Here is a 12,651-nt window from a genome sequence, read left to right on the forward strand (position 1 = left end):
TTTAACAACACCTAACCAGAAACGTACATACGGATGTAGATCGGGTCACTCGATATAACGTTGAAGGCTTCACCGTGGCACAATAAGCCAGTGGCTTCAATGCAGCAGCAAGCACATGTCCTATTCTTAATGTTTCTGGAAACCAGGGAATTGATCAGCAACTTTTCCAATAACTCTACTAACTGAAGTCTCAGTTTTAAAGATCGTGGAACGGCTCCGAAAGCGCCAGGTTGAAGCGCCTTAAAAGCCAGGACAAAAAGCCGTCCAAGATCCAAGGATGCTCCAAAGGAACGAACTGCTCAACGTCGACTCAAAACCAGGGACACCACAATGGCCCAGAATAATAAAGAATGAAGTAGAAAACAAAAAGATGAGCTCCACCAACCGAGAGACGGTTGTTCGCAGGTGTCATCGATAGGCGCTCGAGCATAAAATTAACATTTCTTCCGCCAAGGCACGGCGGGAAGGTGGCAGCTGTGAGAGATTGCCACTCAGCAAGCTCGTCCTTCCGTTTCCAAATTCTATTGCCGGAAGCGGAAACAGAAACAGTTCGGAGAGGAAAAAAAATGTCATTTTATGATTTAAAAATCCTTTGTTGGCATGTTTCAGTCTGTCCCTAAAATTGCGCGGCAACATAGTTGAGAAATTGTACCATATCAGGGCACACATTTTTGCCCAGACGGCGCCGTGTGGCGTTATCATCAGGCAGCAAAAATGAAAGGATCGAGAGAGATCAAAAGTTGACCGACCGCGGCTCGGGGACTTGAAGTCGAGAATTCTAATCTGGCCTTGTGTGTGTTGTAATTATTATCATCATGCCCGCCGACAGCTTCCGGTGCCACACACACACACACACACACACACACACACACACACAATCCCAGCCGGCGGCGGCGGGAGCATTCGTTCGATTCCATTTCCGGCGCGAAACGCACGATTGAGTATGAATATTAACGTTGTTCCGCCGGTTCGAAAGAAAGTCTACCTCCAGACGCAGTCCGGAAGAGACCCCCCCCGCCCCGCTCCCGTTGGATGGAATGTCATCCGCATTGAAGAAGCCGTCAAGATGACGGCAGCGGGGACACACCGATACTGATCCACACTTTCGTCCTGCTTCATTTCTCGTTCGCAGCCGCAGCCGCAGCAACAGCAGCACCACGCAGAGCGCCTCCACCGTACGATGGAGATCCGAGGGCTTCTGATGGGAAGCCAACCAGTGCGGCGGAGGGACGTGGTGGCGGCCGGCACCACGCTGACTACCCTGCTTCTCCTGCTGGTGCCCGCCCTGGACACGGTGCACGGGCGGCATCACGAGCTCGCCGGAAACGGTGGCGTCGGCAGCAGTGCCGGAGTCGGCGGCAGCAACGTGGGCGTCTCGTCCCAACCGGGGCTGGGACCGGGTGGATCGCTGTCATCGGCCGCCGCCGCCGCCGTCGCAGCCAGATTGTCCGCGTCGGCAGAGGAGGAGGAAGTGGCACGGATCACGCTCGGCAAGGACGCAGGTCGGTACGCTAGTGTCCGCAATCTTTCGTCACGCCGCACCCCCCGCCACACGTCACCGTATTCGGGGCCGAGATTCCCCTCGAGCTTCCCCGGTGACGGTGTTTTCTTTGTCCCGCGTTTCCGTTTTCCGTTTGGTTGCCACTTTTTCTTCGCCAAGCCAAACGACCCCGCAAAGCCAAATATTTCAAAACAAAGAATCCCTGAAAGATTAAAAAGAGAACGAGAGCCTGGCTTTTGGTCTCTTTTTGGTCACGTCTACTTCCGTCCTCTCTTCCTCCGCTTCGTTTGGCTGTCTAGTTGGTTCATTTACTTTTCTTCTCTTTCAATGTGTGTGTGTGTTTGTGTTTGCGTATGTGTGTATGTTCCTCCTTCTAATGGCACCTTTTCTCCACTAAATCTGTGTTTTTGTTCCATTTTTCCATACTTTTGTGTTTCCGTTTTTATCTCTTACCAAGTCCTTCGGTAGCTTCGGTATTTCGTATGGGAGTAACTTGCGTAGAATGTTGGCTTTTTTATTAGTTTCCCGCAACTTTGCTCTGGATTTCTTTTTCCATTTGGTTGCAAGTTAGCAAAATTAACATTAAATTGAACTATTATTTTTGTTTCATTGGAAACATCGATTGGAGTGGCTTTTTGTACAAGTTTTCGTTTGCATGACGAACAACAGGAAAGCAAAGCATCGAAAACGACAATCACAGTCGGGCAGAACTAGTAAACGCCATCTGGTTGCCGACTTTTGCCAGATTGTCCAGTAAGAGCGAGGAGTCCTTAAGACGCACTGCTACTTCTTAGTTCAGTTGGACATTGAATGTAACTTGTAACTCAAAATATCAGAACACGCAGTCACCAGACGTCTTGCCACAAGCCACGGGCCTACCGGCCTGGCGCCATAGCTTTGGCAAAACGGGTCACGTGTTTGGCCCCCGAAAGTTTTTCAGTCCAGTAGTTGTCCCCTTTTTGTCTCGTAAACCCTAACGTAACGATGTCTCCCGAAACCCCCTCCAGCAACGCAATGGTAAGAGCCTTCCGATTTTTCACCTTCAAACTGTTCCGCCGCACCGTTCTGCACAAAAACTAGCAAACTCTGGCACCGAATGCACTACTAATGCACTACCAATTACACCAGTGGCACCAACCGAGCCACAGACCATCCCCCCTTAATCGAGCACCGGAAGCAAATGCGCACCCAAAACATTGATCCACTTTTCAGATTCGAACCGACCGAGTTCCGGGTTTTGGAACTGGTCGGGCTTTCAGAATAAAACCGGACCCAACTGCAACGCTGCCACTGTCTTTAACGGGTATCTTTAAAGACTCTTTCTCAAACGAAACCCAAATCCTTTGAATAAATGGTGCCAGTAGTCCAGAAATAGTAATTGGGACAGATTAAAACAAGATGAAGATGAAATTAAAACATGAAACTAGTGAAGGTAGTTTCAACATAAATCCTTTAATCCTGAAGGGTCCATTAATGATCATATAAACACAGAATATTTTGAAAAATGTCCATAAACCTTAGTCGTTTACTAAAGAAGTGTAAAAGGCATTAAAATAAGTGTAAACTCTTGAAGACATAAAACAAAATCATTTCCTTAAGAAGCACCAAACACCTCGGATCTAAACAAGAAGCGGAAAAGGTGCTGCCGGTCATCCGGACCGGACCGTCCCCTTTGAACATCGCCCTGTCCCGGCCCGTTCCCCCGCCACGCCGACGCGATAGATTGACCTTCCCTGGTTGTTGCAGTTGCAGTTATTACCATTATCGTTACTATTGTTACTGTTGTTGTGGTTGTTATTGCTGTTGGTTTCCTTTTGACATGTTTGTGTGTTTGTTTGTGGTCTCTCTTTTTCCCTCAATTTTTCAGATGCCTTTTTCACACCATATATAGGTCACGGTGAGTCCGTACGGATCATAGACCCCGAGCTGGGCACGCTCGAGCGCGAGCATGTCCACGCCGGCGGTGCCACGCCACGGCGGCGTGGCCTGACGAGGCGCGAATCGAGCTCAGGTATGTCCGAGGGGTTCCTCTCCAGGCCAGGTCCAGACCCGCTCATCGGTGTCCGTTTCGATTTATTTTTCGCAGACGCCAACGATAACGATCCGCTCGTGGTCAACACCGACAAAGGTCGCGTCCGGGGCATGACGGTGGAAGCGCCGAGCGGCAAGAAGGTGGACGTGTGGCTCGGCATCCCGTACGCGCAGCCCCCGGTAGGGCCGTTGCGCTTCCGCCATCCGCGCCCAGCCGAGAAGTGGACCGGGGTGCTGAACGCGACCAACCCGCCCAACAGCTGCGTCCAGATCGTGGACACCGTGTTCGGTGACTTCCCGGGCGCGACCATGTGGAACCCCAACACGCCCCTGTCGGAGGACTGTCTGTACATCAACGTGGTCACCCCGCGGCCCCGGCCCAAGAATGCTGCGGTCATGCTGTGGATCTTTGGCGGTGGCTTCTACTCGGGCACCGCCACCCTGGACGTGTACGATCACCGGGCGCTGGCGTCCGAGGAGAACGTGATTGTCGTGTCGCTCCAGTACCGGGTGGCTAGCTTGGGCTTCCTGTTCCTCGGCACCCCGGATGCACCCGGCAACGCCGGTCTCTTCGATCAGAACCTGGCGCTAAGGTAGGTGGAGGCCGCAGTGTGCGAGAGAGAGAGAGACTTGGGCTAACCAGGGGTTTTCTGCTCCCCGCAGATGGGTTCGGGACAACATCCACCGGTTCGGTGGCGATCCGTCGCGGGTGACCCTGTTCGGAGAGAGCGCCGGAGCGGTGTCGGTGTCGCTGCACCTGCTGTCGGCCCTGTCCAGAGACCTGTTCCAGCGGGCCATCCTGCAGAGCGGATCCCCTACGGCTCCGTGGGCCCTCGTGTCACGCGAGGAAGCGACGATCAGGTGAGTTCAAGATCGCGACCTCCATTGAAACCGTTGCCCTGATTGATGGCCTTCCCTTCTTCAGAGCACTGCGGCTGGCGGAGGCTGTCAGCTGTCCGCACGAACCGAGCAACCTGAGCGAAGCGGTCGAGTGTCTCCGCGGCAAGGACCCGCACGTGCTGGTCGACAATGAGTGGGGTACGCTCGGGATCTGCGAGTTTCCGTTCGTGCCGGTCGTGGACGGGGCGTTCCTGGACGAGACGCCGCAACGGTCGATGGCGAGCGGGCGCTTCAAGAAGACCGACATCCTGACCGGCAGCAACACGGAGGAGGGCTACTACTTCATCATCTACTACCTGACGGAGCTGCTGCGCAAGGAGGAGGGCGTGACGGTGTCGCGCGAGGAGTTCCTCCAGGCGGTGCGGGAGCTGAACCCGTACGTGAACGGGGCCGCCCGGCAGGCGATCGTGTTCGAGTACACCGACTGGACCGAGCCGGACAACCCGAACAGCAACCGGGACGCGCTCGACAAGATGGTCGGCGACTACCACTTCACGTGCAACGTGAACGAGTTCGCCCAGCGGTACGCCGAGGAGGGCAACAATGTCTATATGTACCTGTACACGCATCGGAGCAAAGGCAACCCGTGGCCCCGCTGGACCGGCGTCATGCACGGGGACGAGATCAACTACGTGTTCGGCGAACCGCTGAACCCCAGCCTCGGCTACACCGACGACGAGAAGGGCTTCAGCCGGAAGATCATGCGGTACTGGTCCAACTTCGCCAAGACGGGGTACGTACGCAGGGTCGGGTGGTCTGGAAGCAACCCACTAAGCGGCGGCCGGTTCACCGTTTCCCTCTCGTCTATTGCAGCAACCCCAACCCGAGCCCCGCTAGCACCGAGTTCCCCGAGTGGCCGAAGCACACTGCCCACGGTCGGCACTACCTGGAGCTGGGGCTCAACACGTCCGCCGTGGGACGAGGCCCACGGTTGAGGCAGTGCGCCTTCTGGAAGAAGTATCTCCCGCAGCTAGTTGCAGCTACCTGTAAGTTCTTCGATCGTTTCTGCTTACACGTCAAGGCATTTTTAGGCTTTAAATCTACATTCAACTACGGCAAATAAGTTCTTAGATTCGAACATAGTCCGATAGCCAATTACTTGTTCGTTATCTGCACATCGTAGAAGACTAAGCATAAAATACGATTAGAGTAAAGTTTGGTGGCTTCACTTCAAAGTTTGATCCAACTGCAAATGACTATTGCCGCTAAGTTTAAACTCTTTTGATACTGTTTTGTTGGATTTGGGATTCGAGACAAAGTTTTATCCAAAGGATTTTCTCGTCGATCTTAGAACTTATTTGCGACACCTAGAACCTGGGGGCCCAATATTATGTAGATTATATGTGTTAGAGGCCTCCTCTGGGATTGACTTCATTTTTCGCATTCCATCAGAAACTTCTGTTGCTCCCTCCTTGATTCATTGATAACCCATCAAAAACTGACTAACAACGAACTAACCACCCAAAAAACCCTATCCTGTACTTTTCATTCCGCAGCTAACCTTCAAGGGGCACCACCACCGAGTGCACCGTGCGAAAGTAGCGCAGTATTTTTTTACCGACCTGACCTGATCGTGCTGATAGTGTCGCTCGCCTCGGCCACGGTCCGGTTCATACAATAATTACTATCGGCCTCCCGGTGGCCTCCCCTAGTTCGTTTAAGCTTTAAGATAGTGAGGAACAAATTTTTCCTATAACCCCACTTTCCACTTCTCCAGGATAACAAATCACAAAAACACAAAGGAAACAAATGGGCAAAAAGGGCAGACAGTTCTAGGACTGCATGCAGCATGCAGGACGTGGGTAGGCCGAGTAGCGACACAGCGACATGACCACAGAAACACACCTTTCGCAAACCCACAATGCCTGCGGCGGGCTTTTACAAAGTCAGAACGTCACCCCGGAAGAGAACCGGCGGCGAAGAATGTACTAAAAACAGAACTCAATCTTATATCCTAATACTCTAATACCAAAATGTAAGGCCGACACGTAAGCCGACACCTGTACAGTACCATAGTGAAGCAGTGCAGCGACAGCCCTCAACAAATCATCGACACGCCAACGGCCAACGGAGCACACAACACGCGCTGACAAATAATAACACTACTAACCCCTCGTCTTGGGATCGGTAACCTATGGCCGGCTATGAAACAATAAAACACATACATATACACACACGCACACAAGACACGCGCTATTAGTCGAGGATAGTCGAATACTTTAGCGAATAATTGTACGAAAATGATAACTCCATAAGTTACTAATCCTTCTTTGCTCTACTCCCGCTTGGTCCTCTTCAGCATCTTGTACAAATCGTGTGTGGATGTCGAGCAAATCTGATTTCGGGATGAAACTAGGTTTCACACCTAGTCGCTGGGTGCCGTACGCCGAACCATAACCCACCACGGTCGCGGTGTAGGGCAAGAAATCACCGATCTTGCGATGGCCACCCCAGAAACCCTCAATTGCACAGGGGGGCAGCAAAGGATAAGTTGTCGTTTTTTTGAAACTACTAATTTCCCAGAAGCTTTACCCCGTTCGCGACGTATAACTTAACAATAAATCATATAACAAATAAAGAGAATAAACCCATAAACGTAACAGAACTAGTTCGATCTACCCGTGAGTCGATAATCTTACTAAACAATGTAAACAAAGCAAAGTAAAACAAGAGCAACAGCTCCAACAACGTATAACAACGCGCTTGCAGTGCGAAAATAAACTTTTCCACACGGCTAACGTTTTTACTGGCAGTTTTGTTAATCCATCAGTTTTGCTCTGTTTCAGTAGGATCCCATTGCTTTGCCCAGGACCAGGTCTAAACACAATAGAAATGAATCAATAAATGCCTGCAATTGGCACAGACAAAAACACACACACAGACACACACCCTATACACAGTAGTATCAACAATCAATTAAAAGTAACTTGTAAGCTAGAGAACTACACAAAGCCAGGCGGTGGTAGGCGGCCGACGTCAGAAAGGTCCCCTGTCAGGCACGGACTCCAGAAGGACATTTTGCTAATCTCCTCTGAGCGTTTAGGCCAAAGATGAAACGGTGAAACGAACCGATCAGTGAGGGTTGTCACCAGGATGTGTGGTTTTCGGGAAAGCGATTACTAGGAAATAAATTCCGCCGACATTGAGCAGCATACCAAACGTTACTGCATGAAAGACCCGCTACCAACAATCTAAAGAGCTGAAGAACAACCAATAAACCAACCGAAAGGGGGCGGCGGGTAAAACACACAAAAGCCAGGCCACTCAAACTCAACCCAGTGGTAGATGTTAGTAGAAATTAAATCGGTGGCAGAACAGCAAGACAGCGGGCCACCATTTGCAGGCCGAGCGACACAGCAAAACCCAATCAAGAGCAACACAAACTTTCTAAATCGAAGCGACCGAACGAAGGGAGAATGGAAATTATAAACTGAAAACATATCATATCTTGTAATGCTGTTGCAATTTAATGATAAAAATCGAATAGTGTGTAAGCTACAGGACGAGCGCGGCGCCGGGCGACAAAATAAAACAACAGGCAAACATTTAATACATTGCAAAATACAAGCGGCATCGATCGATGAACGAAACCGTTTACCCCAAAAACCGAACTGCAAGTGAAGTTCGATGATGTGAAATGTGGAGAAAAAAACCGAGAAAAAGAGGACGAAAAAACAAATCACCCAAGTGAAGTTAATATTCAAACGCATTCACCAACACATAGTATCTGCTGCTGCTACTGCTGCTGCTGCTCGATTGTGCTGCGAACTACTGTCATGGTACTAAAATTCGCACGCACAATCGGTCATTTGTAAACCTATACCTAAGTCCCCAAATAAACCACAAAAAGTACCCCGAGGATCGAATGCGGCTAGGGAAAAGTTAAAACACCACACAAGGAAAGGAACACGGAACAAACTTTCGCGCCGACACCGATGGAACGTGGAACCGAAAAACGTGGAACAAACATACACAAAGCAAGTATTTTTAGGTAAGCAACAATCGATTCGACGGCGCCGGGGCGGTGTTATAATCAAACTATTTAAATACGACTGTGCTTTAGGCTGCGAGATTTAGATGTACCATTTTCTTTGCCAATATTGCACTCACTTTAAGTAGAACGATGTGGATCCGTAGCGTCAGCGGGGGCAGCAGCTGTAATTGGCAACAGTGTGTTAGGCTCCCGGGCATCGTAGCGCCAGTGCCAGAGCGAAATGATAAAACAAAACTCAATGAAAAATTCAATTACCTTTTAACCACTTTAATATATAGAATATCCTGATACTTAGAAAAACTAAAACGGGGCAAAGAGGGACAACAGGAGACAAAAGCCAGAGCAGCAGACGGAAACCCTAGTAATGGTAGCAAACGGTGCGTGTTTGGACAAAAAAGGATGTGGCCCACGGTTCAGTACTTTTATGTTAAAGCGTAATTCAAATAAATGTAAACCGGTATCTTCTGCAGAAACCGTATGCACGAAACTTGCTGCAACACACAACACCAGGAAGACAAAGGCAACCAGCACAACACAACATGAACATGAAACCAACAAGATACACCACAAAGCACACACACACACACACACACACAACGCTCTTATCGCGCATGATTGTGATGATTTCTCTCAAAGTAAACGGTTTGACAGTTGTTTGTATCATACAGAGAATTAATAAGTAAATAAATGAATAAATTAAATGAACCCAAACAATCGAACACCTGGCTTCTAGTAAACGATTGTAAAACACGTAAAAGAGCAAGGGCAAACGATAAATGAATAGTATGTAAACGCAAATCCGCGAAGGAGGTCGGCGAGGGCAAAGTGCAGGCGCTCAGTTAGAACAAATCAAAAACTATAAACTAAAAAATAAAAAAATAATAAAAGGTAGTTAATATATAGCTCTTGCACATGCTCATCGTGATCGTGATCATCTTTAATCCTCCAACCGGCGGCCCACGCCGGACCGGGCCCCCCGGGAGGCACAAAGTGGAAATCTCAACGGCGAATTTTTGAATGGATGTAGAGCATGGTTTTCCGTTTTCTTCCGTTCGTACTATATGCACGCATTCGAATTGCTGCCAAGATGTTCACACCCAAACAGAACAGTACCGAAAACTCCCTTAAAAACCGGCGGCCTCGTCACGACTGCTGCTGCTGCTGCTGATGGGCCTTCAGTCTCAATTCTCGCTACAATTTCCGTTCTCGCACCGTAACGTAACGTTAAGGTGTTTTTGGTTTAATTCGACATCATTCGATCAGCAAATTCAAACAAAAAGAAAGCCTTCATTTGGTTCCCAGCCAAAAAATCCTTGATTTTGCTAATTGCCAAACTCCTTCGCTGGGAGAAACGCTACCCACGTTACCCACGGATACATCTTGGCCAATAATTCACGTTGAAAATGGACCAATTTTCAAAAATAAAAAAAGAATCCTATCCAGCCCACATTAGACACAGCGACATACATACACACACCCCCAGAAACATCCTACACGTAAGCTAACTGATGAGGTACATGCAATGATTTAAGCAACAAAAAAAGCACTGGGTTATCCTAATGCCAGTCAGTAGACAGTACAAGTGAGATCGACGGGGTTCGCACAATTCAGCAACAACACCCAGCAGGTCGCTGAAGGCGCTCACCAGTACGGACCTCCGTCGGGGGGGCTTAAACATTAGTATGTGGGCAATACAGAGGAATGCGCAGAAGTTCCGTTGTTGTACTCGCCGTTGTCAATCTCCGATCCGACGTGTTTATATGCTCCCTCATGCTTGTGATATACCCAAATTTAAACAATTTGCTCTGTTCAAACAACCGCAAGACGCTTCAAAGACGAGGAGTCAACAATTGAGCGATGAGTTAATCAAATGTGTTCTTAATCGTAGTACTCAATCATCAGGAGATGGTTTGCGCAGAAGAACGAGTTAGTTTTGAGTTCACATTTGAGTTCAATCAGACCCTTTTTAACAAGCCGAAATCATGCTAGTTTGGTTCCCGTTTTTATTGATAGCAGTTCTCTAAACCTTGCAACGATTGGTTGCAACGACGGCTTAGTGTGCTTGCTTTTCGTCGAGTGCATAGGAGTTCCGGGGTGTCGACAGACAAGTATCAAGTGCAACGCTAAAACGCTCGGCCACAAACAAATGTGCAAATAAAATTAGAACCCGGCGACCGCCCCACGAAGCGCTCACCGTGTAGGGAAGTAATGAAATAATGTTCATAATACATATCATTTAAGCTTAGAGTTTACGACACAATTTTATGAAATGTATATTTTTATTATAAAACAAAACAAGTAAATAGACATTGGCGACAATGTGTAGTAGCATTGGAATAGATTTCCACCGTTAGAAGTAAAGCCAACGGGAAGCAGTGATGGGGAGAAGAGAAAACACCCCAGCAACATTACAATTGGAAGCCTAATCTACCGGATTGGCCGCTCACTCGCTCCGCAGCGCGCAGGAGCAGCTCTACGTTAGGCGCAACAGTGCGCATAGTGTAGCGGAGTGCGGAATCGTTTAATCGTAAGCTTTTGAAGATCCTTGGGGTTGCAGCTCAAACAACTTCATCCGTAAAAGCTGTTACGCGTGAACTGCTCCGCGGTGCCGCGGTTGATCGCTTTGGCGTAGTCGAAACCACATCGTGCAGCGGCAATAATTGCACTGCCTACTTCTAGAACCCAGCCAACAATAATTCCTTACCCTGCACGTCAACCAGAATCCAACGGAAGTAATGTTGGGGGCTTACCAACGTGGAAAGTGATAGCGCGGTCCGTGGGTTGGTTTGGCCTCTGCTTAGCCTCTTCGTTAGAAGGTAAAAGTTGTGTTCACCGAAGAGGGAGTTTCAGCGTCCCTAAGAAACGGCGAGCTTTGGCGCGCTTCAATCGCCAAACCAGTGAGTGTGTTGCAAATCGAGAACTTACTTTTCGTCAAGTTGCGTATTAATCAAACGGAAAAGATTTTCTCCTACACACACGAACAAACACACGTAAAAAACTGCTTTCGCTTCGTTCTTCCAAGCACAAAACTAATCCGCCACTCGCCACTAGTTATGTTCGATATTAGACGCATAGACTGTAACACACTCTAAAGTAGTAGGACTAATGTAGAAAGGCTTACTAAAGCGAGGCACTGCTCTCTTCACTCAATACAAAACCAAATAGTACAGAAACACAATCTGTTTTTCATAAATCCCAGAAAGCAGCAAACGACAAAAAGTAATTCATAACCACCACAGAGACTAACGGGCAAGGAAACGAGGCGCCCGAAAAGGAGCACAAACTATTATTGTAATAGCGCATAGCGAGCACCAGCCATTTGTACGATCGGTTAAAATTGGATCAAGAGATCAGCTCCTTTACATGTAAGGCTTCTAGTAGCGAGTAGCGTATAAAGGTATCGGTCGTTCGGTGGACGGCGAACCGATCGGACAGCATCGAAAGTAAAACTAAAAACTAATAAGAAACACACACATCTAAATTTAAATTAACTAAAATTGCATTCTACAAAACATGTGCCGCATAGTTGTCCTCCAGTCGGCAGGATGAGTGTGCACAATGCAACACAAGAGAAAAGTACGGGCTACGATTTATCGAAATCGAATAGAACACGAACGTAGTAGAGGTACCGCGGAAAAGCCGGTACCGGTCCGCACTAGGTGCTAGTTTCGCATCAGGGCGAAGAATTGAGGACGAATGAGATAGGCAGCAGCATGGCCGCGGGGTTTCGCTCTGATCGTTTTCCTATTTAGCTTCTCTGTTTCTACGAGCGCCGCAACCGTTTTATTCGTACGGAAAAATATACTAACGGTGCCATCGTTATCACTAAAGGTGTTTCTGAAATCGCTTAGGCAAGGTGTTGGGTTACCACTAGAATCATAACCGTACCGGCTATTGATTCGTTTCCATTAGTTGATTACCAATTTGAGCTCTGCGCAAGATGCATAGGGTGTGTGTGTGTGTGTGCACACCCTCCAAGGTGGGATGATTGGATGATTGGATGCAGTAATACTTTCTCGTCTTTCACCTGATGACAAAATGCGGGGTTCGTCGCCATCGTGTCGTTGGCATCAGTGTCGCCCCCCGCCGGCGACGGACACTGTGTGCACGGAAGAGCCAAGAGACCCCCAGCAGGAGGACGGTCCTCCGGAATGTCATGTCGGGTTGTAGGTTTTTTTCGATGTTGCCCTGATGTCAGAGGACTTGCCCCAAACATTGCTTAACT

At 48.7% G+C, this 12,651-nt stretch overlaps 1 protein-coding gene across 1 annotated transcript; it reads left to right on the forward strand.

The window, feature by feature from the left end:
• Positions 1-3,459: 3,459 nt before the first annotated feature.
• LOC128271548 (acetylcholinesterase) lies at positions 3,460-7,456 on the forward strand. The gene is made up of 6 exons (XM_053009123.1): positions 3,460-3,512; positions 3,588-4,125; positions 4,196-4,393; positions 4,458-5,165; positions 5,246-5,418; positions 6,732-7,456. The coding sequence occupies exons 2-6, from the start codon at positions 3,644-3,646 to the stop codon at positions 6,827-6,829; spliced, it is 1,659 nt and encodes a 552-aa protein (XP_052865083.1). The 5' UTR covers positions 3,460-3,512; positions 3,588-3,643; the 3' UTR covers positions 6,830-7,456.
• The last annotated feature ends 5,195 nt before the right edge of the window (positions 7,457-12,651 follow it).

This window comes from Anopheles cruzii, chromosome 3 (genome assembly GCF_943734635.1).
Source record: "Anopheles cruzii chromosome 3, idAnoCruzAS_RS32_06, whole genome shotgun sequence".
NCBI lineage: Eukaryota > Metazoa > Arthropoda > Insecta > Diptera > Culicidae > Anopheles > Anopheles cruzii.

What these genes read in the sequence shown, in the direction of transcription:
- LOC128271548 (XM_053009123.1), top strand. Translation starts at nt 3,644, where the DNA reads ATGACGGTGGAAGCGCCGAGCGGCAAGAAGGTGGACGTGTGGCTCGGC. An exon ending in GATCAGAACCTGGCGCTAAG is followed by an intron (nt 4,126 to 4,195) that starts GTAGGTGGAGGC and finishes TGCTCCCCGCAG; the next exon opens with ATGGGTTCGGGACAACATCC. An exon ending in TCCAACTTCGCCAAGACGGG is followed by an intron (nt 5,166 to 5,245) that starts GTACGTACGCAG and finishes CGTCTATTGCAG; the next exon opens with CAACCCCAACCCGAGCCCCG.